The sequence below is a fragment of the Carassius carassius genome, chromosome 27, assembly GCF_963082965.1.
Source record: "Carassius carassius chromosome 27, fCarCar2.1, whole genome shotgun sequence".
Lineage (NCBI taxonomy): Eukaryota > Metazoa > Chordata > Actinopteri > Cypriniformes > Cyprinidae > Carassius > Carassius carassius.
Window position 1 is genome coordinate 15,341,751 of NC_081781.1, and position 26,350 is coordinate 15,368,100.

A 26,350-nucleotide genomic window follows, 5' to 3' on the forward strand; every position below is an offset into this window, starting at 1 on the left:
ATCAAAAAAATCCTGTAAAACATACAATCACAGTTACCACAACGAATAACTGTTTTTACAAGATAACGATGTTTGAGAGTACCTAATCAGCATATTTCAATGATTTCTAAGGTGCCTGTGCAAACAAATTCAGCTTTTCTATCACAGGAACAAATTCAATTCAACACAGCTCTTTTAAATTGTAATAATTTTTCACAATATTGTATTGTACAGTACTGACTGTATTTCTGTCAAATAGCTATGCAAGCTTGGTGAAAATTAAGAAGTTAAAAACCATTTGTAAAAAAAAGTACCAACCCCAAACTTGTGAAAGATAGTGTATCTAAGATGCATTTTTGGATAGCATCTAGTATAAAATGAAGATGCATATTGTTGGGACAATCTGCTGCATGTTTTGAACCTACAACCTTTCACTCATGCGCTCAAACTACTACTAATCCTCACCACCCCAATTTCACTGCCCACAATCATTGCAGAATTCTGCATCTCTCAACCACTCTTTTCTCTATCTTTTTGTTTCTGTCCATCTCCAGACACTCATGTTCTCTCTTCTTCTTCTGTATCTCTCAATACTTAGGTGACAACACTTCTGGTCTTTATGCACACACTCTCTCTTCACCGCAGCATGAAGCTGTTACGAATGCAGAAATAATGACGGAGGAAGCAGAGTGCTTGAAAGTTTGTGAAAGACAATGCAAAGATGCGTATGTGTTTGTGTGTGTGTGTACGCACATTTGTGGCAAGACAAACTGAGTGAAAAGAAGGAAAGAGATAGAGAAGTGATTAGCATCGGAGAGTGCACTCTTTTCTCTCTTTTTCCCTCTCAACAAAATGAAAGCTTTTGGCACGGACTAAAGTTTCTTTTGAGTTGGTGTGAAAGTGGCCTGAAAAGATGTCTAAGGTACATTTCTCTGGTATGTTTTAGTTGGAATGAATGCAGTCAGTTGTAAAAGGCTACTGATGACTTATAATTTGCATCTTTTCATTCTCCTGGTCACACTCATACTAGTATAAACACATTTCTCAAAGCGTTTTATCTCAGAATAAATTGTCTTCTGAGAGCAGCTCTCATTTTTCGCATCTCTTGCATCGGCGGCAGACAAATGAAAGCACTGTTCTGTCCATGCAAGTTTTGCTGGAAAATCCAATGTGACAAAAACATGAATAAAACAACTTCTCGGGTTCTTAGACATTTGGATGAAGCGAAGAAACGAAATGTGGAAAAAGCCAGACTCCGTGATGTTATTCCACCTGTGCACCCTTTTTCCATCTATACCTGCCAGTTCTCCCAATCCATGCAATTCATCCCTTCTTTTTTTATACAGCTTTCCCTCAGAAGACAAAAACCCCCTCTCTCTCTCACACACGTCAAATCTCTCACCTAACTGTCAAGGCTTCGTCTGATTGGCCAGTATATGGAAGCATGTTGGACCCAGAATGCAAAGCTCTGCAAGCTAAGTGACGATACAGCTAGAACTCAGCTCAGTGTTAACACGAAACAAGTCGAACACCTGCTCTCATCTCTTCAAACAAAACCGAATAAGTCTGGATAACAGAAAATCCTGTTAAAAGTTTGCAACATAGATTAGTATATTGGCTTGTAATATCTCCTAAATCTCAATCGTAACCTGGTATAAAGTTTAAGTAGAGCAGAGGTAATTGGTTACAATGTCTCAATATCACAATCATATCGCACTTCCATATTCAGCACAAACATTCAGCTGTCAGAGGAAGAAAAAAGAAGAACAACAAGAAAAAACAGTGGGCTGGCTGTCATGGGGACAGGAAAATGTCTAATGTAATTTGGTGTATAGTTAGAGGGGGAGGAGCCTGATAGAATGAGACTAATGAGGTTAGCGTAGCAAGCTTTATTAAAGTGCGAAACACACGCTTGCACTTCAGTGCCAACAGCCAACGCTGAAGCTGTTCCAGGCCGAGTTCCACAGGCCTGATTAGCACGACATTCAGAACCGATTCCTGCAGCTTCACGCCCACCCACAGAGCTGCCTCTCTAATCCACTTCAGTGTTACACGTAATCACACTCTCAGCTGAAAGAGAGATAGAGATGAGAAAAGAAAAGAAGCAAGGAGCAAGGACCGAAGCAAATAAGAGTCAGACAAAGAGCGAGAGTACAGGAAAGAGTGAAAACCGGTAAACAGAAGTGAAAAAAAAAAAATTGAACATGCAAAACATTTGATAAAAGAAGGATGGAGTGAAAGGGGAAAGAGCAAAAGGAACACAAGAGCAAAAAGAAAAGAAAAACAAGCAAAAGAAATAAAGACCACAAGAAAGAATGAGCAAAAATAGAACAAAGGGGTAAAATAAAAAGGAACAATAAGTAAGAATAAAACAGTACGGTAACGAGTCAGTGCAAGAAAAATAGCAAAAGTACGAGAGAACAAAGAAAAATGGATGAAAGAAGGAAAGAATGAAGGTGATCAAAGAAAAATGGTCAATAAAGAGATCAAAATAGAAAAATAAGAGTAAAAGCAAGGCAAAAGCACAAGGAAGAAAAACAGAAGATATGAACATGAAAAAAAATAACTGAAAAAAGATAAGAAAATGGAAAGGAAAAAGAGGGAGAAAAAAAAGGACAAGTGAAGCAAGAAAGAGCAAAATAGTGTTGAAAAGGTTAAAGCTGGACATGAGTGAAGGAAGGAAGAAAACTAAGCAGGACAAATGAAGCAGAAGGGAGGTTAAAGAAACGTCACTCAAGGGACAAATGCAGATGAACTGAGATGTAGAGCCCCTAAGGACCCCAACAAAACTTTCACAGCCTCAGAGGAGCATGTGACACAAAACAGAGGGACAGAAAAAACCCATAAGACACAAAACATGATGTCAAAGGAGCTGCCTCAGTTTGACCTGAGAATCCCACCACATCACAAGCACTGCTCATTAATACTGAACCACAGAGACGTGACGCAACACAAATGATGTTGTTTAATAAAACTCCTCATTTGAATTAATCACCATAATCATACAGCACAATGTAATTAGGCTTATTTTTATTTATAAAACAAAAAAGCCTATTCAGAATTAGTATAGATATGAAATATATTTGGAATGTACTGCAGTTCAATGTAGTTCAGTAGGGATTCCCTTTTTTTATTTCTTTATTTTTTTGTCGGATGAATCCCTAAAATATTTACTTGAAGTTGTCGGGTCTCGGGGCTAATCACCTGTCTTTTTGGTGTGGGTGTGTGTGTGTTGGGATGGTTTGACAGCTCACCGCGTCTGCCTGTTTGTGTTTTCCCCGCCTCCCTTGTTTCCCCGTTGTTAACCTTAATTGCTCGCCACCTGTTCTCTATGTCCTTCTAATTTTTTCCCCTTTATTATTCCCTGTGTTTCTCTGTCTATTGTCAGACTGTTGTTATTCATACCAATAGCTCCGATCATCTAGCAGCTCTTTGAACTCACCTTGTCGTGTTTTGTCCTCAGGCTCCAGTGTGTTTAGTTGATTCCTCTGCCCTTGTTCTTACAAGCCTTGAGCTCCTAGTAGCTTCCAGCTGTTCATCCCTCCAGTCCGGCGGTTACGTACTTCTGTGAAACGTGACTCATCTGCTACTCATCCTGTCACTGCGAGTGAAACGTGACTCATCTGCTACTCATCCTGTCACTGCGAGTGAAACCTGTGAAACGTGACTCATCTGCTACTCATCCTGTCACTGCGAGTGTAACCTGTGAACCGTGACTCTTCTCCTCAGTTTCGAATAAAGCCTTGAGTTTACCCGCATCTGAATCCAGCCTGCTTTCTCCTGACAGAACAGTCTGACCAGATTATGGATTCAGCGGGATCTGATCCGCTTCGCTCGGCTCTCGTTCAACAGGGAGTGTTGTTAGGGCAGCATGCCACCCAGCTCAACACCACCGCGCAGGATGTGGACGTTCTCAGTGCCCGAGTCTCCGAACTCCTCACACGGGTGGACGATCTTCAGCGAGAGGCAACGAGCCGGGGGCCCGTTCCTCACACCAGTATGTCACACGAGTCCGAACCCCATGCCAACAATCCGCCGGTCTACGATGGCGATCCTAACGCCTGTCAAGCGTTTCTCTCCCAATGCTCGCTGGTGTTTTCTCTGCAGCCCCGGCGTTACGCAAATGAAGAGACCAAGGTGGCTTATGTCCTTACACTCCTCTCGGGCCGTGCCCGCGAATGGGGAATCGCCGTATGGAGATCGCGGGCTCCCTGTTGTGCCACTTTCGCGGATTTCAGTCTAGAGATGGCCAAATTGTTTGATCGCTCTGCTCAGGGTGACGAGGCGGCGGCCCAGTTATCACGACTGTCTCAGGGGAGGAGCTCCGTCACTGACTATGCTATCCAGTTCCAGACTTTAGCTGCGGCATGCGGCTGGAATGAGAGCGCGCTGCGCGCTCGTTTTCTTGAGGGGTTGGATTTCGCCATTTCGGATGAACTCGCGGCCATAGAGCTCCCGCGGGAATTGGATAGGCTCATTAGTCTCGCGCTCCGCATTGAGGGTCGTCTTAGCCGGCGCCGCCAACAACGGCAAACACCCGCCCCGTGGCGCCACCTAGAGTCCTCCTCTGCCAGTTCAGCCGGCCGACAGCCCTCGGAGGAGGAGCCCATGCAGTTGGGTCGTCTACGGCTTACACCACGGCAGAAGCAGGAGCGTCTGTCGTCGGGGGCGTGTCTATACTGCGGCAAGGGAGGCCACTTTGCCCTTCAGTGTCCGTTAAAAGCCAGGGCCCACCAGTGAGGAGGAGAGTCCTGGTGGGCACGGTTCTCAGCTCAAGCTCTCCTGCAGCACGCACTCAGCTGCCGTTCCAACTCTCCTTCCAGAGTCGTTTACACACTGGTCTCGCCCTTGTGGACTCAGGGGCTGAGGGGAACTTCCTTGACGCTGCCTCTGCTCAACGTTGGAGAATCCCACTTGTTCCTTTAGTTAGTCCCGTTTCAGCATGGTCATTAGCTGGCCGTCCCCTTACCACCATCACCCACGTCACTCCTAAGATAGACCTCCATATTGCTGGCAGTCATCATGAGCGGATTGAACTGTTTATTATTGATTCCCCTAAGGCTCCTTTAATTCTGGGACACCCATGGTTGCACAAGCACAATCCCCACATTGATTGGGTTAGTAATTCAGTTTTAGCCTGGAGTCAGTCTTGTCACGTGTCATGTTTGGGTGCTGCTTTTTGTCCTGTCTCTGTGTCTTGTGTTCCTCAGGAGGATCCCTCTGACCTGACTGGTGTTCCGGCGGAGTACCATGATCTTCGGGCGGTCTTCAGTAGGGCCCGGGCCACCTCGCTACCTCCGCATCGCCCTTACGACTGTGCCATTGATCTCCTCCCGGGCTCTTCTCCGCCTAAGGGTCGTTTATATTCCCTTTCAGGTCCTGAGAGAGAGGCCATGGACAAGTACATACGTGAGTCACTTCAGGCTGGGCTCATCCGCCATTCCTCCTCTCCCGCTGGTGCAGGATTTTTCTTTGTTCAGAAGAAGGACGGCTCCCTGCGGCCTTGTATTGATTACAGAGGTTTGAATGACATTACTATCAAGAACAGGTACCCCCTACCTTTAATGTCTTCTGCTTTTGAATTATTACAGGGAGCTCGGGTCTTCACCAAGTTAGACCTGCGCAACGCCTACCACTTGGTGCGCATTCGGGAGGGGGATGAGTGGAAGACGGCATTTAACACCCCTTCGGGACACTACGAGTACTTGGTTCTTCCGTTTGGTCTGACCAATGCTCCAGCCGTTTTCCAGGGACTCGTCAACAGCGTGTTGGGTGACATGATTAATCAATTTGTCTTTGTGTATTTGGATGATATTTTGATTTTTTCTTCTTCTCTCCAATTACACACCCAGCATGTCAGACGGGTTCTCCAGCGGTTACTAGAGAACCAGTTGTTTGTCAAGGCGGAGAAGTGCGAATTCCACGCTGAGTCTGTTACGTTCCTTGGCCATATTATTTCTACGGAGGGGATCAAGCCTGATCCCGCTAAGATTGAAGCTGTTGCCCAGTGGCCGGTCCCTGACTCCCGGAAGGCTCTGCAGCGTTTCCTGGGTTTTGCCAACTTCTACCGGCGTTACATCCGGAATTTTGGTCAGATCGCTGCACCGCTGACAGCCTTAACCTCCACTAAGGTGTCCTTCAGGTGGAACCGGGAGGCGCAGGTAGCCTTTGACATTTTAAAGTCCCGTTTTGTCTCTGCACCTGTTCTGATGGTTCCAGATCCGGAGGCCCAGTTTATTGTCGAGGTTGATGCTTCGGACGTTGGGGTTGGCGCAGTTCTATCTCAGCGTTCCCTCCATGATGGGAAGGTTCATCCTTGTGCATTCTTCTCTCGTCGTCTCAGCCCTGCAGAACGTAACTATGACATCGGCAACAGAGAGCTGCTGGCGGTACGATTGGCCTTGGGTGAGTGGCGTCATTGGTTGGAGGGGTCAGCGCAGCCCTTCTTGGTCTGGACGGATCACAAGAACCTTGAATACGTCCGTTCGGCCAAGAGGCTGAGCTCGCGTCAGGCCCGCTGGGCGCTCTTCTTTGCCAGATTCAACTTCACCCTCTCGTACCGGCCGGGATCAAAGAACACCAAGCCTGATGCCCTCTCTCGCCTGTTCGGTGCTCCGGGAGGGGAGTTTGCGGCCGATGCCATCCTTCCTGAGGGGGTGGTGGTCGGGGCCCTTTCGTGGGGTATCGAGCAGCGAGTTGAGGAGGCCGGTCGAGGGGTGCAGGTGCCGGGAGAGTGTCCGGCGGGCAGGTTGCCGGTGCCGGCTGCGCTGCGCTCTGAGGTCCTTGAGTGGGGGCACTCATCCAGGTTAGTCTGCCATCCAGGTATTCGGAGAACGTTGTCTGCCATCCGACAGCGTTTTTGGTGGCCTACTATGGCTGCGTATGTTAGACAGTTTGTGTTGGCCTGCCCCACATGTGCCCAAAGTAAGCCTGTCAATCGCCCTCCTGATGGTCTACTGCATCCTCTCCCTATCCCTTCCCGTCCTTGGTCACACATTGCCCTTGATTTCGTCTCTGGGCTTCCTCCTTCGAAGGGAAACACTGTAGTTCTCACGGTGGTGGATCGCTTTTCCAAAGCGGTTCATTTTATTCCCCTGCCCAAGTTACCCTCCGCCCGGGAGACCGCCCAACTGGTGGTGGATCACGTCTTCCGTCTCCACGGGTTACCGGTGGATGTTGTTTCAGATAGGGGTCCCCAGTTCGTCTCTCGGTTCTGGAGGGAATTTTGTACACAGATTGGGGCCTCTGCTAGTCTGTCATCTGGTTTTCATCCTCAGACCAATGGGCAGTGTGAGCGGGCCAACCAGGATCTAGGAAGAATGCTCCGCTGTCTAGCATCCAACAATCCGAGTTCCTGGTGTCAGCAGCTCTCCTGGGCAGAATACGCCCATAACACCCTTCCTGCGGCCGCGTCAGGTATGTCCCCTTTTGAGTGTGCTGTTGGTTATAATCCACCTCTGTTCCCATCACAGGAACCCGACGCAGCGGTTCCATCCGCCCTGGCTTTCGTCCAGCGCTGCCGTCGCACCTGGGAGAGAGTCAGGAGGATTTTGGTCCAAACCTCTGACAGAACCAAGGCTGCAGCTGATCGTCGCCGGTCCTCTCCTCCTACCTATGTGTGTGGTCAACGGGTTAGGCTCTCTACCAAGGATCTGCCTCTCCGGGCGCCTTCTCGTAAGCTGGCACCCAGATTCATTGGGCCTTTCCGCATCACCAAGGTGGTTAGTCCGGTGGCGATCAGGCTCAAGCTCCCTCCTACTCTTGGTCGGGTTCACCCGGTGTTTCATGTTTCCAGGGTCAAGCCTGTGTTCTCTTCCCCCCTTAATCCTGCTTGCAGTCGCCCCACCCCCCCACCCCCTCATCTTGTGGATGGATCTCCTACCTATACGGTTAAGAGATTACTCGATGAGCGGCGCCGCGGCAGGGGGTTTCAGTATCTTGTGGACTGGGAGGGGTATGGTCCAGAGGAGAGGTGTTGGGTGCCGTCCCGGGACATTCTGGACCGCTCGTTGATTGAGGACTTCCGGCGGCATCGAGGTAGGCCCCTTCCTAGAGCGCCAGGTGACACTTCTGGGAGGGGGGGTACTGTCGGGTCTCGGGGCTAATCACCTGTCTTTTTGGTGTGGGTGTGTGTGTGTGTTGGGATGGTTTGACAGCTCACCGCGTCTGCCTGTTTGTGTTTTCCCCGCCTCCCTTGTTTCCCCGTTGTTAACCTTAATTGCTCGCCACCTGTTCTCTATGTCCTTCTCATTTTTTCCCCTTTATTATTCCCTGTGTTTCTCTGTCTATTGTCAGACTGTTGTTATTCATACCAATAGCTCCGATCATCTAGCAGCTCTTTGAACTCACCTTGTCGTGTCTTGTCCTCAGGCTCCAGTGTGTTTAGTTGATTCCTCTGCCCTTGTTCTTACAAGCCTTGAGCTCCTAGTAGCTTCCAGCTGTTCATCCCTCCGGTCCGGCGGTTACGTACTTCTGTGAAACGTGACTCATCTGCTACTCATCCTGTCACTGCGAGTGAAACGTGACTCATCTGCTACTCATCCTGTCACTGCGAGTGAAACCTGTGAAACGTGACTCATCTGCTACTCATCCTGTCACTGCGAGTGTAAACTGTGAACCGTGACTCTTCTCCTCAGTTTCGAATAAAGCCTTGAGTTTACCCGCATCTGAATCCAGCCTGCTTTCTCCTGACAGAAGTAACCCTTGAGATTGTAAGTCAATATTTTCAGAAACACAATTGCAGTTTCCTGGTTCTCTGATGTTGGTCAATTTATTATTTATTTAGAAATATTTATATCTTTCTTCATTTTTTTTTTGTGGCCATTTTTTTGCCCTCAGGACAGTATAGAGAGCAAACAGAAAGCGAAGTTGGAGAGAGAGCCAGGACTCAAAACTCAGGACCCCAAAGCTCAACCAAATGTTACATAAAGCATATGTCAGAGCACTGCCCAAAAGGCTATCATATCCAACTACATTCTTATGATTTAAATAGTTTTTTTTCTTCTGTCCTGCAGTTCCTTTACAAACTCTGCCCTACAGCAAACTCACGAAAATCCTGAAAGGACACAGATTTAGGGAGGAGGAAGGGAATGTTTGCACACACACAACCACTGTAAACTTCTCAACTATGTGCAGCTTATTCTTTTGGGTAGGGGTCAAAGGTCAAACCAAAAATAAGGCCATCAATCAACATGAGGCAGAAGACCTGTCAATCAATCACACTTGTTTAGGCATCAGCATCAAGACTGAGGGAGAATCTCAAAAACTGAACACGCCCTCTGAGAATCAAACTATAGAGCTCTTATTATAGACCAAACTACAGATCAAAATCAAACCAGACATACAAATGGTGTGTTAAAGCGAATCAGAGTCGTGAGACCACACACAGTGATGTGTAGATTTGTGGGCCATCACAGGTGTTACAGATTTACTATAAAACAGCAGCACCAAAATAAAACAATACAAACACACAAACACAGCTGTCAGGAGAGCTCAGGTGTCTTACAAACCTGCCACCTATCTCACACACACAAAGAGTGGCATGATGATATATGGATTGGTTAGCACTTATTGATTGGTGAATAATGACCAGATGTGACTCAGCTGGGAAAGATACAAATGGCAGCAAATGAACGCAAGAAAGCTTGTGTGTGTGTGCATGTAGCAGATGTTAATAACACCAAATGAATATTCAAGTCTAGTCTCAGCCTCATATAACAAACCTACAGATTAAGATTCCAAGTTTATGCAACTTTTGAGAGTAAGGGCATTAATAAGACCTCCCGAAATCATCTTTCCTGATAGTAACACTTAAATATATATATATACAGTAGACAGGGCTTGACATTAAGCTTTGACATGTGCTCGTCCTTCTGACAAGTAAATCAGTCATTCACTTGGCCGAGTAAAAAAGTTACCTGTCAGCTGTTTTTTTGTTTGTTTGTTTTTTGGCGCAAATTAAATTTATTCTGAAGCAATAGTCTCATCAGTACTCTATCAGGTATTACCTTAATCAGCATATTTGTGATATTTGCCTTAAATTGATTGCTGTTACACTTTCTGACTTTATGAAGGAGAATATTTTCCTAACATGATTAAATGTACATGTCACCATTTACTAGGGCTGCTCGATTATGACAAAAATCATAATCACGATTATTTTGGTCAATATTGTAATCACGATTATTTAACACGATGATGAGGAGGCCATATGACCAAAACTTCATATGATTTATTTAAAGAAAGTGATACATATCAAATATGTATTTTCTGTAAATAATGTTGCTATGGCATCTACATTGTAGAGACCAGCGGAATTTCAAACAAACAAACAAAAAATCCACAAAATTATAGAAAATGACTGAAAATAATTAAACTGTCAGTAATAAAAAAGCAAAGGACAAATGCAATAGACTAAAAAGATACAAATTAAACAAACTGTGCTTTAATGTTTATTTTATGCAAGTATCAAGCAGTTTACAGCCTACTACAGAAATGAATAATCAAATGTAAAATAAACAGCAGTCTTCACTGTAAGAATGAAACTTTTTTTGTTTCTTAAAGCTACAGAAGTCCTTCACTCAAGAGCAGTGTGTGATGATAAATTTGTCTTTTGTTGTTTGATTAATAAGTACACAGTCGCAGCAGGAAAATAGCCCGCTGTTAGTTTAAGAGCCGCACGGATCCAAATTACTGTAAAACTCTTTACGTTCATTTATTACATGACCGACCAACATTTGTAATTGCATATTTTTGATAGTTTCTGAAAAAGTTACGTTCAGTTTTATAAAGTTATGTTCATTTTTTTTTAAGCAAATATAATTCCATAAAAGTCTGGAAAACATGACTCCTGTTCACATGATATTACATGTAGTATATAGAATATTTATCTTTTTTTCTACCGCAGTCTGTTTGTACAGGTTTGTTTCTTTGTGTGTGCTAATATGCTTATAGTTTTGATTTCTCTGCGAGTCAGACCAACTGCACAAGCCCCAACTGACACGACCTTGATACTTTCAATACATTATCTGTTATTAGTCACCGCTTACACTGAAAGTAATAAAATCAGAATCATTCGTGCCAAAGTTTCCGTGCTGCCCTAGTTATTGTTTGTTATTAAAATTTTGATCAGGTTACTTGGCCGGTCGGGCAAGTACAATTCTCTTTCACTTGCCCCTTCGTAAAAACCACTTGTCCCGGACAAGTGTTAATATTGAGCCCAGCAGTAGAGATAAAAATAAGAGAACAATTTCCTAAATTTCAAGGTCAATGATTAGACCTATTTGAAGTTATCCTAAAAGGAGTAAAAGTGCAGTTTTTAAAGCATTTTTCAAAAGTTATATATATTCTAAATATTCTAAAGCACAGTATAAAAACTTCAATAAGATATTTGAAAAGGTACACTGATATAAGTAGAGAACATGTTTTGATACCTCCCAGTTATTGATGTTAATCTGGCACCTCATGCTAATTTCCTTCATTATCCGACAAACATTATTTAACTGGCAGCCTAACTTTCTAGTTTTCAATGACTTTCCAAGAGAGTGAGCCGATCTCAAAGTGACAGAAACCCTGCGACAGCAGGCTGTTAAAATGAAGGCCACTAGCAGCCAAATTAGTCATTCCAAATCTGTCATTTCTAGAACACTGCATCTTTACAATGTCACTAAAAAAAGCTAGCCTAACCTATGCTGACAAGCATGTTGTGTGGACAGAGGAGAACTGGTCCAAAGTTCACTTCAGTGATGAGAGCAAGTTAAATTTATTTGGGTGCAATGGGAAACATGTATTAATCATCAAACTGGGGAAAGACTGAACCCAAAGTGTGTAAAGAAATCAGTGAAAGGTGAAGAAGGAAGTGTCATGGTGTGGCGGATGTTTTTCTGCAGCAAGAGTTGAGCCTCTTAAGGAGCTTTCTAACTGCATAGTTCTAGGAACTTAGTTCATGAGTTTCGTGATAACGGAGATGGAATGTAAACGCACAATTTACGTGATTGAAAGAGCATGAAAATCTGACAAAATCTGCTATGACTATTTTTTATTTTATCATAGAGATTGAGAAAAGAGCATTATGCTGCAGACAACAGGTAAATGGCTTATCACAGTTTTCCATGTTTTTGGAGTAAATATTTTTACACAAAAATGCCAGTAGCCAGTGTTTCATAAGTGTTTGGCCAATCAGTGTACACATACGTCACTGTTTTAGACCCTACTCTGAACTCGGAGGCAATTTAGTTGCCCCAAAATATGTTCCTAGTTCCTGTGGTGGGAACACCCAAAAAATGTTATGAAAATGTTCCTCCGGTGCAAAAGTGCTTTTATACAGCTACATGGCAGCATAAATGCAAATGTTTATCGGAAACTCCTGCGGCAGTATGCGGTTCCTTCCTTGCGTTCATCACCCAATCAGAAAGCAATTTCCATGCACTTCATTGTCCCCATCACACAAAAAAAGTAAAGCTGTTACTTGAAGCTGAAAACACCGAAATAATGAAATGGCCAGCCCAGAGTTCTGATCTAAACTTGACTGAGAATCTCTGGAGAATCTTTGGAGAAAAAGTTGTGGCTAAGAAAACCACTGTGGAAGAGACTAGATGCGGAGTAGACCAAAATCACACCAGATCAGTGTGAGAGACCAGTCATGTCCTGTGGCTGCAGATGTGCTGAAGTTATTCAAAGCAATGGCCTCTAAACTTCCTACTAATTTTTGACTGCTGTAACCTTCAGAAATTTTAGTTTTATTATTTTTTTCCATGCTACAATCATTGCTGTACTCTAATTTGATCTCTGTGTTTTCCACAAAATTAAGGTTACATTTTTTGTTGAAGTGCTTTGTTTTTATTTGTATAAAACACTTACAAAAAAGCTATTTTCTACTAGCATGATACAGCCACAACTAAAATTGCTTCCCATTTTAAACAATGATTACATCATTTCTGAAAAAAATCAAGTGTTCAAAAACTGTTTTGATCTCCACTGATCTCAACTCTTCACTCCAACTATAACATTTAAAAAAAAAAAAAAAAATTCTGTAAGAATAGGAAAGAACATGAGGTAACAACAAAAACATTGGCTAAATGCTTTACATCAGATGTTGTTTTTCTGCCTAAGCGGGTGATTCTTGTCCAGAATAAGCTAAAAGTGCTCCAAACAGTGAGCAGAAAGTCATTGTGAGAATAATATCAGTCGTACAAACTACAAACTTTAATACACTACACAAGTAATAATACTGAGAAAACAAACAACATTTAAAGCAAACCAGATTCAAATTCAGACTAATTAATTCAAGCAAATTAATTCAAACCAGAATTAGTCCAGTTTCAGATAAAACGAGTAATGCCTGACACAGAGGGTACTTAAAACACACAGAAACAGAGAATCTCTCACACACACCCTTCCCCAAGGGCCCATCTGCATTCTCCACTAAACAGCAAGACCGTCTCCAAGGTTACACTTCTAACACCTGATTAGGTCTTTTGATCCCTACCCTGAAATTATGTAACCTCAGGGCAGAGAAATGGACAGTTACACCCAACAGAGCCACAGCATACACAAACACATCCAAACAACAAATCCAAAACACCTGCCTGCGGCGGCACGCTAACTGACGTCTGAGGGCACAAATACACCCAAACACACTCAAAACAACAGAAACGTGCACAAATAGTGGGCTAAACTGTGAATTACAACTCACATAAACCTCATTTATTGTTAATACACACATTCACACACAAATATTAACCATCTGGAGGCCTGTGGGAAACATTACGCTGTTGAGAACGACTTCCTGCTATCGGCTAGGAGAGATATGAGGGAGGGAATTACAAAAGTCGAAAAAGATTAAAAGGCAGAGAACAAGAAAATGGAAGCGAGGGAGTAATGGGTAATAAAGGAAGGGAGAGAGGGGGAAATGAGCTGATATACTTGCAGAGAGCACAGCGGGATGGAAAAGAGGAGACAAGCCTGAGAAAAAGAGAGAGAAGGGGATCTGTGTGCACAGAGATCTGTAACTACAGGCTTGACTACAGGGCCTTAATGAAGGGGTTACATGACACAGTCACAGGTCAGCCAGAGGTGGCCGCACCAACCATGATATCATCAAAAAAGTGAGTCAATGCGGGCCGCTCGGCCACAGGGCAGCTGAGGGGCGGGTCAACGGAATGTCACTTATATACGTGCCAGGATGCAATAAACAGCATTCCTTGCTCGTTGCGTAAAAAGCTCCAAGTACCGCCAAAGAGACACAGAGAGGCAAACAGACTGCTGAGAGGAGGCAGGGAGAGAGGAAAAGCTTTACACATCAAAAGGGTGGCCTACAGAGTTTAGATTTTAGGGCTTTTGGGAATTTTCCGTCAAGGAGCTTGATCTCACAAAACACTGTCACTGATGGACAAACACTCGGGTTTGAAGTTAAATGTTCCCAAGCGGTGCATGTGGGTGTGCAACCGGGTGAAACGTTAAGGGTTTCTCTTGTAATCTTTAGGGGAAGTGGGGCAAGGAGAGAGAAAGTGAACTTTGTTCAAGTCCTACACTTTAGCTGTTGTGATATATAGATGTTTGTTCCTCAAGATTTTGCACCTGATCAACTACAATTTTACTCAGGGTGACTAAATGATGTCGATCGTTAGCAACTGGCTGATAAATTCTTAGATTTTTCTCGCCAGTGTGTGTGTGTTCGAGGCTATTATAAGATTAGCATAGCTGTATTTTCACTCGCTGAACACTGACTGAGCGCTTCAGAGTTTTGCTCTCCATCAAGCGATCTGTACTTTTTCAATTCATTTCATTGGGGGCACATGACACCTGTATTCGCCGAACTGTAAACTCTGTGTGAAGGTGCACGACTCGCGGACACTTTGCTGATAGCTCTGTTTCTCACACATGCAAAGAGAGAGAGTGAGAGTCTTACCATGCTAAATCAACACGTTATATGTAAACTGTATTATTGGTTGTATTTTCCTGTCAAAATAATGGAGTTAACTTAGAATTATTCAGCTTTTTAGAACAAGCAGAAGATATGCCGGTTTCTCCAGTAGTGGGCGGAGCTAATGCGCAAATGGCAATTTCATTGTCTGGCGCTGTTCTATTACCGTCCCTGTTTTGATTTCAGCAAATCAGTTCGACCGAACGCAGACAACGTGATTAATATTCATGAACCCGGCAGCTCATCAATCCGTAGTGCATTGTATATTGTTAGTATGGTAGTAGAATTAGTAGTGGTGTTATCTTTTAATAATAATTAATATGATCTATTGCTTTTTTTTTTTTTACAGAAAAACTGAATGACCAACAATATCTAAAGCATCACCACCAGTCTTAAGTTCAGTTAAAATGACAAATATGCATTCATAAATGGTTACCAATTTTAGTTCTAATCACTAAAGTTCTATCATTCAATAGTGCTTAATACCATAATATATTGCTTGACTGACTGGTTAAGAAGCTAAGATTTAAGAAGCCATGCCATTTAACAAAGATAAGCTGATTGAAATCAAATTTATATATATATATATATATACATGTCTGAGTGTGTGTGTGTGTAAAATAGCATGTCATTCTGTCGAGTAAACTAAAAAAATGTACTAGCCAATGGCGATTATATTGCCAAGGTGTGCGTACAGGGTTGTCTGTGTCCACATGCCACCTTACAGAAGAGAGCCTAAGCCTCGACCCACAAGGCCATTAAAGCAAGCACCCACTCATGAAGTAAACGTAAGTCCTTATCCGTTCTGCCTCATAACGAGATATTAGATTTAAAATGTGCGCTCTGGGCTAACAACACAGCTGCTAACGCTCTGTCAGTGCCAGATATGGAGATTCATTACATCATTTCCACATTCAAAGATGTTTTAGAATCTGATTAAATATTAATACATTTCTGAATGTGTGTGTGTGTGAGTAAGATCAAAGAGAAGTTTTGAATTATATTACTGCTCTCTGCCTCCTGCTCTGATGCTGACCCCAGTCACATGACCTCTCACATCTAGCCTACGACCCGTGAGCTGTTTCTCTTGGTTTCATCTCTGACAACCCAGCTGACCTGCTGACCACAGAAAGCCAAGTCACATAATCTCAGAACAGGAGGAGAAAGTGATGAGGTTAAACCATCATGTTGGTACTCAGTTCCATAGGTCTTACAGAGAGGATCCAGACACCAGTGTTTCCTATTATGATGTGTTTTTGCTGAATGTACACTAAATTAGAGGGCAGTAAGATTATTTCTGAAAATAATTAATTCTTTGATACAGCAAGGACACATTTATCAAAAGTAACAGTAAAGATTTTTATAATAATGTAACAAAAAATATCTTTAATATAAATTCAATTTTTTTAAACTTTCTATGCATCAAATAAACCTGAAAAAAATGTATTATGGATTCCAAAAAACTATTAAGCTTCACAACTGTTTTCAGAAGCACCAAATCAGCATATTAGAATGATTTATGAAGAACTATGTGACACTGAAAACTGGAGTAACAGCTGCTGAAAGCTCACAGGAATAATAAAATATTACATTATTAAAATACATTAAAGGGTTAGTTCAGCCAAAAATGAAAATTAGGTCATAAATTACTCTCCTTGAAGTCATCCTAGGTGTATATGACTTTCTTCTTTCAGACGAATCCAGTTATTTAAAAAATTACCTTTGATCTTTCAAGCTGTTTGATGCCACTCAGTGGGTGTTGCACTGCAACAGTACAAGAGAATTTTAATAAAAAGCGCATCCATTTAAAAAAAGTGTCTCACCATGCTCCGTGGGGGGGGGGGGGGGGGGGAGGGGGGGTTGCGGATGGTGAACAAAGGCCTCCTGTAGCGAATCGATGCATTTTTGTAAGAACAATATCCATATTAAAAACATAATAATCACTTTAATCTAGCTTGTGCTCACAGTTGTACACAGAAGCAGTTTCGGTGGAATGATGTATGAGGTCAGCGCTGCGCATGTGTCGGTGAGTATCGTGAAAACCAACATTTGTTAACAGGAGCAAAGGAAGCAAAGTTTCCTTACTTTAGCAAAGGAAAACCAGTCTCTTCTTGGCTTATATCAAAATCCTCAGACATTTTTCTTTACAAATCCTCGTTTTGTACTTCTAATTAGTGACCATTGTTTTGTTTTGATTTCTCTGCTGCGTTTCCGCGTGCGTCACTTCTGAGCGGCGCATGTGCAGCGCTGACCTCATACGTCATTCCACAATAACTGCTTTGTTTACAAAAGTGAGTGCAAGCTAGATTAAAGTGTTTATCACATTTGGAATATAGATATTTTCTTACAAAAACGCCTTTATTTGCCGCCTGGAGCCAAGTGAGACACTTTTTTTTTTTTATGGATGCACTTTTTATTAAACTTCTTATGGACTGATGGAGTGCAACACCCGCTGAGTAGCATCAAACAGCTCGAAAGATTGAAGACAATTTTTAAATAACTCCAGCTGGATTTGTCTGAAAGTAGGAAGTCTTCAGGGTTAGTAATTTATGGCTTAATTTTCATTTTTGGGTGAACTAACCCTTTAAATGGAATATTAATTATATTTCACAATACTATTGCTTTTGCTTTGCTTTTATCAAAAGAATGCAGCATTGGTGGGCATTAGAGATTTAACATATATTCATGCATTTTCAGTAAAAATTCTTTTGTTTAGAAATGTTAATTATTCATGACAAAGAAATATCTTTCAAACCAGTCCTTTTTAGCAACCCATAACTATACCAAGCCGGCTTTTGTTTCATTTGAGTCAGATATGACTGGAAGATTTTAATAACAGAATCATTAGAGGCATTAACTGAGTAACCTGACTGCTTCATTATTCATCTGACTGATGAGCAATTTATCATAAGTCATTTGTCTACACTAGTTGTGCTGTGTGTTTCTGACACAGATCCCATTCATTCATTCTAATAACCAGTTCAATGGACATTCTGCCTCCTACACAAACTGAACACAAGCTTCATCTCAAAGTCTGTTCACAAAAAGATGAACCTGGGCGGCATTCAGGCAAGTCATTCACAAACACAAATATACATATGCATCACACACACAATAAAACTTCTTGTGATTAGTCAGCAGGCGTCCAGCTGAGTAGTTTCAGTGAAGTGGCTTTTGAGCTCTGCGGTAGGGAGATTCGCCATAAACAGCTGACATTCAGCCGGTCACCGTACGTGACCACTGGTGCAGACTGAACAGAGATGAGCAGTTCCCTTCAATTTATTATATCTATGGGAGCTGAGAGACAGTCACGCACAGGCTTTGACTTTAAGCAAATGTGAAGCAAGAAAAGCAGACAGCTTATCGCTGTGAGGTGATGGCACTGGCATCTATAATAGTCTGCCCACAGTAGCAGTGTTTCGATATTTTCATATTCATATTTCAAAACTGTTATATACACAACCATTCAAAGGTCTGGGGTCAGTCAGTTTTTTTTTTGTGTTTGGTTGTTTTTTTGAAAAACATGAATACTTCAGCAAAGATGCATTAAACTGATAAAGTGACAGTAAAAACACTTACGTTACAAAATATTTCTATTTTAAATCTTTTAGCTTTTTTTTCATCAAAGAATCTTGAAAAAATATATTTATCAGTGTTTCCACAAAAATATTAAGCAGCACAACCGTTTTCATCATAATAGTAAGAAATATTTATTGAGTGCCAAATCAGCATATTAGAATGATTTCTTTAAGGATCATGTGACACTGACAGCTGGAGTATTGATGCTGAAAATTCACCTTTGGCATCACAGGAATAAATTACATTCAATACATAAAATACATTCAAATAGTAAAAAGTTTTTTTTTATATTGTAAAAGTGTTAAACAATTACCTTTCTATTGTAATTTGGATCAAATAAATGCAGCCTTTGTGCCCATAAGAGACTTAAAAACACTATTCTAGTGTTCTTCCTTCTATCTCTCACCTATTCAGGTTCTTTATTTCAATCTTAAAGACAGCTGTAGGGGTTTGTGCACCCCATGCAGACACACAGTGTATGGTGTTTGCCCCTTCACTGCCCTGAGCCTGTCAGATCAGAGGTGGCCGCTAACAATAAGCTGTTATGCATCTGTCTGCTCGACCGCACCTCCTGCTATTCTTCAGCACCGATAGAAATCAGAGGGAGAAAGACAGAGTCAGAAAGAGCGAGAGGTGAGAGGGAGCGGCACCCTTTGCCCACTGGGACTCATGGGTATCACTGTGTTCTTTGATCTTTGGCTTTTCAGCAGCTCATGGAGTCCACCTGCCTGTTCCTGCGCCCCCCCCCCCACCTCTTTCCCCCTCAGAAACACTTGAACCCCTGGATGAGGTCCAGAGATGGCATGGTTTCAGCTTCTCAGACCATCCCATGGATCTCACACAAAAGCATTCAGTGTTTGAGACACTTTGGGGTATTTGGTCACTGATTTGGACTAGTTCAATCAAATTGTTAAAACAACAAATTCACAAGAATCATTCATTTAAAAATTGGACTACACTGGTCACATTCTATGTTTTCAACTCACCACAAAAAAAACAGCACAGAAGTAGTTTGTTTGTAAAATGTAAAGAGGACAGGTTGTGTTTCTGACTCTCTAAAAAGAACCAGCTCAATAGGAGTCATTTGTTTATGAATAAGACTACACTGGTCAGATTGTATGTTTCTGATACAGTTAACGAACCAGCCCATAAGACTCATTTATTTGTGAATGGATAACATTGAAAGTTTCTGACTGATTAAAAAGATTTGGCTAACAGGAGTCATTTGTTGTTGAATCTGACTACGCTTGCATACTGTATGTTTATGATTCACTAAAAAGAACCATCCTGTAAGAGTCATTTGTGTGTAAACCAGGCTATACAGGTCGCTCTGTAGATTTCTGATTTACTAAAAAGAACAAGAGCGTAAAAGAGTCATTTGTTTGTGAACCAGACTAAACTGGTCACTTTCGGATTCACTAAAAAAGAACCGGATTGTAAGAGTCATTTGTTTGTGAATCAAACTAAACTGGTCACTTTCTGATCACAAAAAATGAACCGGATCATAAGAGTCATTTGTTTGTGAACCAGACTATACTGGTCGCTTTGAACATTTCTGATTCACTAAAAACAACAGGCTCATTAAATTATTTTATTCAAGAATTAGACTACTATTGTCACCATGTGTGTGTCTGATTCACTAAAAAGAACAGACACTTAACTTATTATTTGTTCTCAATTGGTCAACAGTGGCAGTGCTGCAACACATTCAGTAAACTCTGCAAACTTACAACTTAATCTCAGGTAAAATATTATTCCTTTTGCCATATACTTCCTGTACTCACTAGTACGCAGATGTTGAAATAGCTACAAAACGCAACATCTGACAACCAGATCTCAAGGGTCTGGATGTCTGGATGTGTGTATCCCTGAACTAGGTAGGAATTCTTCTTCTTAGCACTAGTTTTCTTCCATGCGTGAGTGCTTGTTTTGTGCATCTCCAAAGCACAGCATATCATGTGTCAGACTTAACAAAACCCCTCTGAAGACCTAAATAACAGACCTGCCACTCACACAACGCTCTGTTATCATGAAGTCTCAGATGCATTCCTGGTCCTTACACCACCTCTGAATCACAGGCTCTGTTTGAAGCTACAACCGCTGCAAAAAGCCCTTTCCACTGGCAGCAAGGCTGTTTACACCACCTCAGATACACCCTTAAATAGGATGGCGTGTGAAAACACAGCGGGCACAAAGAGAGAGAAGATAAGAAGCAATCACTGCCAAGTTTGCTCATGCAAGAGTTGACTTTTTTTGAATAGCAGAGTTTTAGAGCTCACAGTGCTGATCAACCTTAAATCACCTCACTTTACTGGATTCAGCCGGCTCTGGCAAACAGCCTAATGCTAATGACTGTCCTTAAAGCATGATATGTACACTGACAGGCTAATTAGAAAAGACTGTGTGGGGAGAGTTCATGAGATTTTTTTTCAGAGATGTAGTCTAGCTCTAAGGGCACTTTGGGATAAGGGAGGTGTTATTGTAGTGATGCCAACTAAAGGAAGAACAAGTGTAATCACTTAGAGGATTAAAGGGTTAGTTCACCAAAAAATGTAAATTATGTCATTAATAACTCACCCTCATCTCGTTCCAAACCCGTAAGACCTCCGTTCATCTTCGGATCACAGTTCAAGATATTTTAGATTTAGTCCGAAAGCTTTCTGTCCCTCCATTGAAACTGTGTGTACGGTCTACTGTCCATGTCCAGAAAGGTTATAAAAACATCATCAAAGTAGTCCATGTGACATCAGAGGGTCAGTTAGAATATTTTGAAGCATCGAAAATACATTTTGGTCCAAAAATAACAAAAACTACGACTTTATTCATCATTGTCTTCTCTTCTGGGTCTGTTGTGAGCGCGTTCACTGCAGTGTAGTGATGTCCGGTTCGCGAACGAATCACTCGATGTAACCGGATCTTCTTGAACCAGTTCACCAAATCGTACTGAATCGTTTGAAACGGTTCGCGTCTCCAATACGCATTAATCCATAAATGACTTAAGCCGTTAACTTTTTTAACATAGCTGACACTCGAGAACGAGTCAGTCTTTTGTTCATTATCTGGCTCGGCTCGGTGTTCATCTTCAGTTCTCTCTTCACAGCAGTTCAGTCAGTGTACTGTTTGAGTACATGATTTACTCCGGGATATTGGTTTGTTTGAACTCAGAGGGAGTGTCAACCACATTAAAAAAGTTAACAGCTTAAGTCATTTGTGGATGAAATGCGTATTGGAGATGCAATTAGTTTCAAACTATTCAGTACAATTAGGTGAACTGGTTCAAGAAGATCCGGTTACATCGAGTGATTCGTTCGCGAACCGGACATCACTACAGTGCTGTGAACACACTCACAACAGACCCAGAAGAGAAGAGTAAGAAAGTAGTAGTTTTTGCTATTTTTGGACCAAAATGTATTTCCGATGCTTCAAAAAAATCTAACTGACCCTCTGATGTAACATGGATTACTTTGATGATGTTTTTATAACCTTTCTGGACATGGACAGTATACCGTACACACAGCTTCAATGGAGGTACTGAGAGCTCTCGGACTAAATCTAAAATATATTAAACTGTGTTCCGAAGATGAACGGAGGTCTTACGGGTTTGGAACAACATGAGGGTGAGTTAATAATGACATCATTTTCATTTTTCATTGAACTATCCCTTTAAGTCATTCCAAACCAAAAGTTTTTTTCCCCCTCCTTTTAAATGTAAAAAGTACAGAATTTTAATAGTGGCCATATAATTACAATAAATAAAAAAAATATTTTTTAATATATTTGAAAATTTAATTTATATCTGCAACTTAATTTTTCTAGTCGTCACATGACGCAACAGAAATAATTTTTTTATATGCTGATTTGGTGCTGGAGAAACATTTCTTATTTTTATCAATGCTGAAAACAATTGCACTTTATATTTTAGTGGAAACTTTGATGCTTTTTACATGATTCGTTGATCAATAGACAGTACAGAATCATTTATTTAAAATATAAATATTTTGTAACTAAGGTATTTATTATCACTTTCGATTTTTATGTATTATTTAAATACATAATGAATAAAATTCACATGAAAAACAGTCAAACTTAGTCATCTTAGGGTAAAACCCCCTAATGAGCTTCTTTTGAAGATGGTAAATAAGATTATCTTTTAAACTCAAGTTAGCTGAATAGAAAGAGAGACGACTAGCTTATTAGGCCACTCCAGGTGTCATTTCACAGCACTGATATTTATGAACAACAAAAGAAGGATATTAAAAGATTATAGACCGGAGATGTCTGACTTAGAGCGTCGCCTCCCATCATGCTTTGGGTGGAGGCCTCTTTCTGTCCCACAAGTCTGTGTGGGAGAGATGACAGAGGGCTTGATTGTACAGACACCTGTGTTTTGTTACCGTGCAAAACAGAAAGGTGGAACACAACAAAACACACAATCACAAAACTGCTGCTATGACAACTTTCCCGATCCGCCGGGACACTTCGTTTGAAAGTTATACTGGCAGAAACATGTGCGTCTCAGACACAAACAGCCACAAACACAATGGTGTCCTCTTACAACGGTTTTGCTTTTTTCTCCCCTCTCACACAGAAAAATAAATAAAGACATCCAAATACACAACCACACCAAAAAACAAAAAATGCAGCATTTCATTTTCTCAGCAGGGAAGGAGGCTTACCTCAGCTTCTTGAGTTGCTTTGGAAGCAGCACAATGGCATGAGTTAACAAGATTCTCTCTAGTACCGTCTGCTAGGGCTACGAGTCATCAAAATAAACTATAATTACTATATGTCTTAATGTGATTATATACAATTGCAAAATTTGTAAATTAAATAACTATATACTATATATAAACTATACGTTTTTCAGAGGGAAGCGCGGCACTGTGTTCAATTACACAAGAGCAACTTATGACCCGTCGAGTTTGTGTCGCTTTTAACATGCTTTTGGAATGCAACATATATCAACCATATAAACAGCAAAAATACCAAAACGAGAGTCTCCACTATCAGCAATTAGTACAACTGTAAAAAAAAAATATTTAAATAGTCTTTTATTTTACAGTAAATTAATAAACAGCAATAGTTGCTATATTTTTTATTTTTAGCCAATTTTAAATCACAATCTCAATTAGGGCTGCACGATGTGTCGTTTAAGCATCGATATCGCGATGTACGAATCCACGATAGTCACATCGCAGGATGTGCGATGTAGACTGTCCTAGTTGATCTGTTATTCATTAACTGTACGGGCCAGTTGCCAGTTGTAGAGAGAGAGAGAGAGAGAGAGAGAGAGAGAGAGAGAGAGAGAGAGCGTCTTCAAACAACATGAGCGCTGTCTTGCTCTCTCTCCCTCGCGCATATAAATCAATTGACACGATGGTGTCGATGTTTAAATCAAATTAAAATGAGAATGTATGTGTGATCACCCCATTTTTGTTTGTAAAAAAAAATTCTCAATCGCAATCGCAGCCAGCATTCATGTCTGTTAGTCAGATATAATACAAAAACCCACTGGTACAATTCCAGTTGGACTAAAGTGTTTACATGACACATACACATTTTTTATTATTTCTTTAGTCTGACTGAAATTGCAGTTTTAAAGCACATATAAATTAAATGTGTTCCAACATTATAGAAAGTGTTTTTTTTTGTTAAGTCCAAGAAATGTTGCTCCCTGTATTCATTTTCCTGAATGTGAATTAGACTCTAAACAAACTCTTTATTTAAAGTTGATAAAACAAAATAATGATAAGGTTCACAGAGCGAATGAGAAAAAAAATCTCATATTCCCTGATCACCTAATTAATTCAGAAATTATTCTTCCTTTCATATCATGCCAAGGATTTTGAGCGAATCTCCAGGGCCTGACTATGACCAGACGAGACAGGGCCAGACAAGTTCTCCACCGATATAACCATCAGGCTAACAGAAACCCATCACTATGTTTTTCTACATGTAAAAACAGATGTTAACTGTATCTGTCCATATCTGTCTGATGTATGAGACTCACCCTAACTGGAGTGCTCTTGGCCTGGACCCTCTGAGTCTGTGCCCCCGTGGGACCTGGATCCCTCTGGCCTCCTCCAGCACCCTGCGCTCGGACCCCTGCCACTGCAGATCCATTTGTACCCGTGCCGTGCATGCTTCCTGTCCTCCTCGGCCTCTGCTTGATACCGTCCAGTAGCCGTACCAGGAGGATGTTGCTAGGCAACTCATCCACGCCACTCTCCACTAGCGTGCGGCACTCCGGGCAGCGTAGTTCTCCACGAGACCCCACTATGCCAAGCAGGCAGCGTCGGCAAAATGTGTGCTGGCACGGCAACACCTTCGCCGTAGAGTCCAGTCGCTCCAAACACACCGGACACTCCAACAGGTCCAGGAGCGCAGACTCGTCCATTTTCACACTCGCACAATCTTTCTCAGCGTAGTCGTTCATTCAGTCAGTTCTGCCACGCCGAAGAGAGAAGCACATGGTGTGGGTGTGTGGATATAAGGTTGTTTGGAGGGAAAGTCCAATGCTGATGTCATGTCACTCCCATGCCGCAGTCATGATTATGTATCTAGCATTCACTGCAGAGAATCAAAGAAAGAGAGATCATAAGACACTTCTGTCTTTTAGAGCATTACACAAGTGACATTTTTGCTGGTTTCAAGAGAAGGCACATGAGGATACAGTGTAATGCGTATGTTCAAGGAGAGTTTCCCAAGAAAACTGAATCTTAAAATCCAGGATGTTCAAAAACAACCAAATTGATGTTTAATACACAGTAAACTTGGCACAAAGAAATTCAGTCATTTAATTCTTATTGCATTCACTTTTTGCAATACTACTACTGTCAATAATATATATAAAAATACCACAAAAAAGGGTTAACAAATTAATTTATTCATTTTTTTTTTTTAAATAATAACACTGATTGGTACATAACTCATATGTATTTTAACCACATGTTATCATACATACACAAACACAATGAGATTAAACACAATATGTAATTTTTCGCCGCTGAAGGGCACGTATTCGAAACAAAACAAAGAAACAAAGGCTACTCTGTGCAGTCATCAACATCTGTTAAAACGCACCACATATTAAAGCTCTTTGGTGTTTGTTTTGGCATTTTATACAAAAGAAAGCCGGAAATAGAGGGGTTATGACGCCATAGGCAGGCGACACAATGACACTATGGACCACTGACAGTAAAAGAAATGGACACAGCGACCCCATTGGATTCAGGGGGGCAGGGTTTCATATTTTTTTGAAGCACCCCTGGGCGCCGCCATTGGCTAGCGGACCCCCACCTGCTGTTAGCATTCCATTGACTCCCATTCATTTTGGCGTCACTTTGACAGCGAATAACTTTACATCTGAGGCGTTTAAAGACTCCATTTTTCCATTAATTATTTCTAAAGAAACACGAAAATGTATAAAAGGCTTCATTACCTTGTATCTTACGTTATGGTCCCGTAGAAGCAGTTTTTGTAAAAAAAATAGGCTAACGATTGAATCATAACCAGCTACTCTCTGTCACACAGTAGAGAAATTACCGTATGGACAGGAGGAGAAGCTTGCAGGCAATCTTTTACTGTCTTTGAGGCAATTGTGGGGACGTGGAGTCATAAAGTCAAGGGAGATAATTAATCAGAATACTTACCAAAATTTGCTCCTGTTCACGCTCGCTTTCTCTGCAAGATTCGTGGGTGATTCAGATTTCTCTTGGCACAGCGATTAGAAGACTTACAGGTTGCTCACGTGACATCTATGTCATCAAGCTCAGTTTGAGTCTGCGCAGTACGCCCAACCCCCAGGAAGTGCGTGCTTCTAATTGACTTCATTTTTCTCCGTTGAATCCAATCATAGACAGTAAAAGA

At 41.6% G+C, this 26,350-nt stretch overlaps 1 protein-coding gene across 1 annotated transcript in view; it reads right to left on the minus strand.

The window, feature by feature from the left end:
- Window positions 1-26,350, minus strand: part of LOC132106858 (E3 ubiquitin-protein ligase SH3RF1-like) — a 59,954-nt gene that overhangs the window by 31,192 nt on the left and 2,412 nt on the right. Inside the window, exon 2 of the mRNA XM_059512913.1 lies at window positions 24,492-25,051. Coding sequence (XP_059368896.1) covers window positions 24,492-24,917 — 426 coding nt within the window. The 5' untranslated portion in view covers window positions 24,918-25,051. The remainder of the gene's footprint in view (window positions 1-24,491; window positions 25,052-26,350) is intronic.